Source organism: Pararge aegeria, chromosome 10, assembly GCF_905163445.1.
Source record: "Pararge aegeria chromosome 10, ilParAegt1.1, whole genome shotgun sequence".
In the NCBI taxonomy this organism is placed as follows: Eukaryota; Metazoa; Arthropoda; class Insecta; order Lepidoptera; family Nymphalidae; genus Pararge; species Pararge aegeria.
The window spans coordinates 94,159-102,051 of NC_053189.1; the positions used below are offsets into that span (position 1 = coordinate 94,159).

The 7,893-nt window shown below is 39.8% G+C and overlaps 1 protein-coding gene across 1 annotated transcript; it reads right to left on the reverse strand.

Annotated features, from left to right (window-relative positions):
* Positions 1 to 1,867: 1,867 nt before the first annotated feature.
* Positions 1,868 to 2,758, reverse strand: LOC120627002. The gene has a single exon (XM_039894839.1). The coding sequence runs from the start codon at positions 2,756 to 2,758 to the stop codon at positions 1,868 to 1,870; it is 891 nt and encodes a 296-aa protein (XP_039750773.1).
* Positions 2,759 to 7,893: the final 5,135 nt, after the last annotated feature.

The window sequence follows — 7,893 nt, forward strand, 5'->3', positions numbered from 1 at the left end:
TCCGAAAACGAGCCCTCGTAAGAGTCCCGTATCGTTATTTTTCGTCACTACCTACCCGAACCTCCCCCCCCGTGCAGGGAGTGGGTAATTTGCGCGCCTGCTGCCTTCCTTGGATGTGGTAGCAGTTTCTCAGGCTCCCTCACCGGAATCGAACCCTGATTCCCCGTTACCTGCGATAAACAATGAAAGTCGCCGTCACCTTCGCACCTTCGCCCCATATAGTAGTGGCGCGGCGCGACGGGCCTAATGTGTTAGTGAAAAAAAAAAAAAAAAAAATTAAACTAATTGTTATTTTACAATATCTTCTAAAATAAATAAGAGTACTTTGTAGTGGTACGTTTTTTTTTTTTTAACCGGAACCTAAGTGCCCGGCCTGAGGCCGGGCACCCGTCTTATTCATGTTCTAACCTAACCTAACCTATCCAAACCTTTTAAAACTAGTTTGGATTCTTTTAGACCTAAGCCCACCGGCAACTACGACTAACGAAACACTGATCTAGCTATCTGGCTTTCATCATTGCATCAACAGCAGCATAACTAGTATTAAAATAGTAATGAGTTTTTATTAATGCATATATTCACATTAAATCTTGAATCTAAAGTCTAAAGGAATCAAAACTAGATTTAGGTTAGGTTAGGTTAGAACATGTATATGAGGGGCACTTGGGTTCAGTTCAGTCAAAAATTATATATTATTTACTATTATTTATATTTGAATGAGAATGAAAAATAGCAATTATTTTGAATAGTTTTCAGAATGAGACCCTTTACCCTACCACACCCGTCTGGTGTGGTAGGGTAAAATCTCCAATTTAAAGTTCCCTTATTGCGTGTATGTAATATGTGTTTGCATAGTACTTTACTATAATGGTAAGCGGTTCGTGTAACGACCTTGCGCGTCTATATTTACAAGTGTGTGGGCAGGTCGTGTATTGATTATTCGATACTTTTGAAATATTTATAATTCTCAAACTCAGCTCTATGTCATTACCAGTAATTGTACTGGTACTTGTATAGGATAATTATAAAAAGTACAGTGTGTGCATCTAATCAATCACTGGCACCAGACCCTCAATGCCCTTAAATTTTACCTCGTTAAAATATTTAAAGTGTACTCATTGATACCACTGCTAGCGAGTTGGAGAATTTTATAACAAGATTATTAGCGTCAATAATATCGGCGGATTCCACCTTATATGGAATCTCTGATCTAATGTATACAACAACTCCATCGTTTTGACTGTTAAATTGTGATGCATGAGGTTTAAAACCATCCAATGGTGGAAGAAATGGGGATTTAGTAAGCCAGCATTCTGATAAAACGATAATATCAATACGATGCTTTATTCTGTGAAGTAAAACTAATAGGTTATTAAAATTGCAGTTTATACTTCGTATATTAACATGCATAACTTTGAATAGATAATTTATGTTATCTACGTGAAGTATTGTGTCTTCAGGGGGGCAAACTACAGATTTTGGCGACGACGATTGATCAATATCACTTACTATATTGGTTATGTCATCCATTAAATTGCGTTTTAGAAATAAACAGAGGAACTGCACTAAAGCTCACCATAAATGGAAGGTACGATAGAACCCTAACTGAGAAAGAAAGGTATACGTTGAAAACATTGGGAGTTGAAAGAGAGAAAAACTTGTGAGTGTGCGTAAATGTAAGTAAGAGTGTATAATAGTATAAGTGTGCGAAGTATGTGATGATACATAGGTACATAACAAAACTTATCCTGTACGCGAAAATTGCTAGTATACTAGAGAACAGCTCGTGTAACCAAGCAGAAAAATGGTAATCTACTTCGAACGCAGCGATCTCGCAGTATTTTGTTGTGGATGTTTCGCAATCTAGTCACTTTTGTTTTTGTAATTTTGTTAGGTCAGATTCGCTTGAGATTCGAAACAGAGCACCACCCTCCCTCTTGCGCAAATAAATCTTGCCGTGCGACACCCAACAAAACCTAAAGTCATTTGTTTTCGCATAGTCTCTGGCTAAAAAGAAAACTCTCTTCATTTTTGATGTCAGATTTTCAGATATGAAAACAGGCTTAGCGGGTCCCGTGATTTTCAAATGTTCAGTGGATAGTCTATTTTGACCCTTGTTAAATTTTCGGACGGCAAACATAATTTTTTCCTTTAAAATCACACTGTTTAAATCGACTATAATAGTTTTATTTTCCGGGATCTTGGTCTTGATACGAAAGACGTCTTTAATTTCATATGGTTGTATTTCTAAATTAAGTGCTTTGCCGGTGTTAATAACCGTGTTTACAAGATGCTCTTTGGTTTCGGCGTTATTTACGGGAACATTCCTTATCTCCAGACAAGCGGACCTGTAACTGTGCTCCGATTTTTCTAATGCCTCCTCCAATAATTTTATACATTTTTGGTCATCTTTACGACCTGATTCCAGCTTGTCGTATTTGGAAGCAAGTGAGTCATATTTTTCCGCCAAAAAGCTGACCGAAGAACGAAGATCCTCGACTGCAGAGCACAATTTATTGATTGTTTCGGATTGCTGGGCTTTTAATTCTTGGAACAATTGTCTCATTTCTGACATAAAATGTGTAATACCGCCGTCAGACGCTGAGCGCCTCCTTTTTGCGTTGCGAAAAGTTAATTTAGGGGTACTACAAACAGAGGCCTCGTGCTCACAAGCATAGTCCGCACTTAAATTCTGTTCGACGCTCAAGTTTGCTTCCGAAGATGGCGCATGAGGCGGCGGTGTTCGATTTAGCGGCATAGTGAATACGTAAACGCAGTGCGTAGTACCAGGCGCTCATAAATGTGTAAGTGTAAGCGCGATCAATTGGCGGGCCGGCAATGTTGAGAGCTCAGCGAAGTGGTCGAGAGATCGATAGTTTCATACAATCCAGCTTGCCGTCCAGTTTAAGTTGAGCTCACTCATAGATGCAGTAATTACAGTCTTATGTGGTAGTACATACGGTTACGGTTGTCTTGTTTGTGGGTGATTATAGTGTACCACTAAGCCCACCGGCAACTACGACTAACGAAACACTGATCTAGCTATCTGGCTTTCATCAGTGCATCAACAGCAGCATAACTAGTATTAAAATAGTAATGAGTTTTTATTAATGCATATATTCACATTAAATCTTGAATCTAAAGTCTAAAGGAATCAAAACTAGATTTAGGTTAGGTTAGGTTAGAACATGTATATGAGGGGCACTTGGGTTCAGTTCAGTCAAAAATTATATATTATTTACAATTATTTATATTTGAATGAGAATGAAAAATAGCAATTATTTTGAATAGTTTTCAGAATGAGACAGACGGGTGTGGTAGGGTAAAATCTCCAATTTAAAGTTCCCTTATTGCGTGTATGTAATATGTGTTTGCATAGTACTTTACTATAATGGTAAGCGGTTCGTGTAACGACCTTGCGCGTCTATATTTACAAGTGTGTGGGCAGGTCGTGTATTGATTGTTCGATACTTTTGAAATATTTATAATTCTCAAACTCAGCTCTATGTCATTACCAGTAATTGTACTGGTACTTGTATAGGATAATTATAAAAAGTACAGTGTGTGCATCTAATCAATCACTGGCACCAGACCCTCAATGCCCTTAAATTTTACCTCGTTAAAATATTTAAAGTGTACTCATTGCCTTCCTTGGATGTGGTAGCAGTTTCTCAGGCTCCCTCACCGGAATCGAACCCTGATTCCCCGTTACCCGCGACAAACAATGGTAGTCGCAGAAACTCATTCCGAAAACGAGCCCTCGTAAGAGTCCCGTATCGTTATTTTTCGTCACTACCTACCCGTACCTCCCCCCCCGTGCAGGGAGTGGGTAATTTGCGCGCCTGCTGCCTTCCTTGGATGTGGTAGCAGTTTCTCAGGCTCCCTCACCGGAATCGAACCCTGATTCCCTTTACCTGCGACAAACAATGAAAGTCGCCGTCACCTTCGCACCTTCGCCCCATATAGTAGTGGCGCGGCGCGACGGGCCTAATGTGTTAGTGAAAAAAAAAAAAAAAAATTAAACTAATTGTTATTTTACAATATCTTCTAAAATAAATAAGAGTACTTTGTAGTGGTAAGGTTTTTTTTTTTTAACCGGAACCTAAGTGCCCGGCCTGAGGCCGGGCACCCGTCTTATTCATGTTCTAACCTAACCTAACCTATCCAAACCTTTTAAAACTAGTTTGGATTCTTTTAGACCTAAGCCCACCGGCAACTACGACTAACGAAACACTGATCTAGCTATCTGGCTTTCATCATTGCATCAACAGCAGCATAACTAGTATTAAAATAGTAATGAGTTTTTATTAATGCATATATTCACATTAAATCTTGAATCTAAAGTCTAAAGGAATCAAAACTAGATTTAGGTTAGGTTAGGTTAGAACATGTATATGAGGGGCACTTGGGTTCAGTTCAGTCAAAAATTATATATTATTTACAATTATTTATATTTGAATGAGAATGAAAAATAGCAATTATTTTGAATAGTTTTCAGAATGAGACAGACGGGTGTGGTAGGGTAAAATCTCCAATTTAAAGTTCCCTTATTGCGTGTATGTAATATGTGTTTGCATAGTACTTTACTATAATGGTAAGCGGTTCGTGTAACGACCTTGCGCGTCTATATTTACAAGTGTGTGGGCAGGTCGTGTATTGATTGTTCGATACTTTTGAAATATTTATAATTCTCAAACTCAGCTCTATGTCATTACCAGTAATTGTACTGGTACTTGTATAGGATAATTATAAAAAGTACAGTGTGTGCATCTAATCAATCACTGGCACCAGACCCTCAATGCCCTTAAATTTTACCTCGTTAAAATATTTAAAGTGTACTCATTGCCTTCCTTGGATGTGGTAGCAGTTTCTCAGGCTCCCTCACCGGAATCGAACCCTGATTCCCCGTTACCCGCGACAAACAATGGCAGTCGCAGAAACTCACTCCGAAAACGAGCCCTCGTAAGAGTCCCGTATCGTTATTTTTCGTCACTACCTACCCGTACCTCCCCCCCCGTGCAGGGAGTGGGTAATTTGCGCGCCTGCTGCCTTCCTTGGATGTGGTAGCAGTTTCTCAGGCTCCCTCACCGGAATCGAACCCTGATTCCCCGTTACCTGCGACAAACAATGAAAGTCGCCGTCACCTTCGCACCTTCGCCCCATATAGTAGTGGCGCGGCGCGACGGGCCTAATGTGTTAGTGAAAAAAAAAAAAAAAAAATTAAACTAATTGTTATTTTACAATATCTTCTAAAATAAATAAGAGTACTTTGTAGTGGTAAGGTTTTTTTTTTTTAACCGGAACCTAAGTGCCCGGCCTGAGGCCGGGCACCCGTCTTATTCATGTTCTAACCTAACCTAACCTATCCAAACCTTTTAAAACTAGTTTGGATTCTTTTAGACCTAAGCCCACCGGCAACTACGACTAACGAAACACTGATCTAGCTATCTGGCTTTCATCATTGCATCAACAGCAGCATAACTAGTATTAAAATAGTAATGAGTTTTTATTAATGCATATATTCACATTAAATCTTGAATCTAAAGTCTAAAGGAATCAAAACTAGATTTAGGTTAGGTTAGGTTAGAACATGTATATGAGGGGCACTTGGGTTCAGTTCAGTCAAAAATTATATATTATTTACTATTATTTATATTTGAATGAGAATGAAAAATAGCTATTATTTTGAATAGTTTTCAGAATGAGACAGACGGGTGTGGTAGGGTAAAATCTCCAATTTAAAGTTCCCTTATTGCGTGTATGTAATATGTGTTTGCATAGTACTTTACTATAATGGTAAGCGGTTCGTGTAACGACCTTGTGCGTCTATATTTACAAGTGTGTGGGCAGGTCGTGTATTGATTATTCGATACTTTTGAAATATTTATAATTCTCAAACTCAGCTCTATGTCATTACCAGTAATTGTACTGGTACTTGTATAGGATAATTATAAAAAGTACAGTGTGTGCATCTAATCAATCACTGGCACCAGACCCTCAATGCCCTTAAATTTTACCTCGTTAAAATATTTAAAGTGTACTTATTGCCTTCCTTGGATGTGGTAGCAGTTTCTCAGGCTCCCTCACCGGAATCGAACCCTGATTCCCCGTTACCCGCGACAAACAATGGCAGTCGCAGAAACTCACTCCGAAAACGAGCCCTCGTAAGAGTCCCGTATCGTTATTTTTCGTCACTACCTACCCGTACCTCCCCCCCCGTGCAGGGAGTGGGTAATTTGCGCGCCTGCTGCCTTCCTTGGATGTGGTAGCAGTTTCTCAGGCTCCCTCACCGGAATCGAACCCTGATTCCCCGTTATCCGCGACAAACAATGGTAGTCGCAGAAACTCATTCCGAAAACGAGCCCTCGTAAGAGTCCCGTCTCGTTATTTTTCGTCACTACCTACCCGTACCTCCCCCCCCGTGCAGGGAGTGGGTAATTTGCGCGCCTGCTGCCTTCCTTGGATGTGGTAGCAGTTTCTCAGGCTCCCTCACCGGAATCGAACCCTGATTCCCCGTTACCCGCGACAAACAATGAAAGTCGCCGTCACCTTCGCACCTTCGCCCCATATAGTAGTGGCGCGGCGCGACGGGCCTAATGTGTTAGTGAAAAAAAAAAAAAAAAAATTAAACTAATTGTTATTTTACAATATCTTCTAAAATAAATAAGAGTACTTTGTAGTGGTAAGGTTTTTTTTTTTTAACCGGAACCTAAGTGCCCGGCCTGAGGCCGGGCACCCGTCTTATTCATGTTCTAACCTAACCTAACCTATCCAAACCTTTTAAAACTAGTTTGGATTCTTTTAGACCTAAGCCCACCGGCAACTACGACTAACGAAACACTGATCTAGCTATCTGGCTTTCATCATTGCATCAACAGCAGCATAACTAGTATTAAAATAGTAATGAGTTTTTATTAATGCATATATTCACATTAAATCTTGAATCTAAAGTCTAAAGGAATCAAAACTAGATTTAGGTTAGGTTAGGTTAGAACATGTATATGAGGGGCACTTGGGTTCAGTTCAGTCAAAAATTATATATTATTTACAATTATTTATATTTGAATGAGAATGAAAAATAGCAATTATTTTGAATAGTTTTCAGAATGAGACAGACGGGTGTGGTAGGGTAAAATCTCCAATTTAAAGTTCCCTTATTGCGTGTATGTAATATGTGTTTGCATAGTACTTTACTATAATGGTAAGCGGTTCGTGTAACGACCTTGCGCGTCTATATTTACAAGTGTGTGGGCAGGTCGTGTATTGATTGTTCGATACTTTTGAAATATTTATAATTCTCAAACTCAGCTCTATGTCATTACCAGTAATTGTACTGGTACTTGTATAGGATAATTATAAAAAGTACAGTGTGTGCATCTAATCAATCACTGGCACCAGACCCTCAATGCCCTTAAATTTTACCTCGTTAAAATATTTAAAGTGTACTCATTGCCTTCCTTGGATGTGGTAGCAGTTTCTCAGGCTCCCTCACCGGAATCGAACCCTGATTCCCCGTTACCCGCGACAAACAATGGCAGTCGCAGAAACTCACTCCGAAAACGAGCCCTCGTAAGAGTCCCGTATCGTTATTTTTCGTCACTACCTACCCGTACCTCCCCCCCCGTGCAGGGAGTGGGTAATTTGCGCGCCTGCTGCCTTCCTTGGATGTGGTAGCAGTTTCTCAGGCTCCCTCACCGGAATCGAACCCTGATTCCCCGTTACCTGCGACAAACAATGAAAGTCGCCGTCACCTTCGCACCTTCGCCCCATATAGTAGTGGCGCGGCGCGACGGGCCTAATGTGTTAGTGAAAAAAAAAAAAAAAAAATTAAACTAATTGTTATTTTACAATATCTTCTAAAATAAATAAGAGTACTTTGTAGTGGTAAGGTTT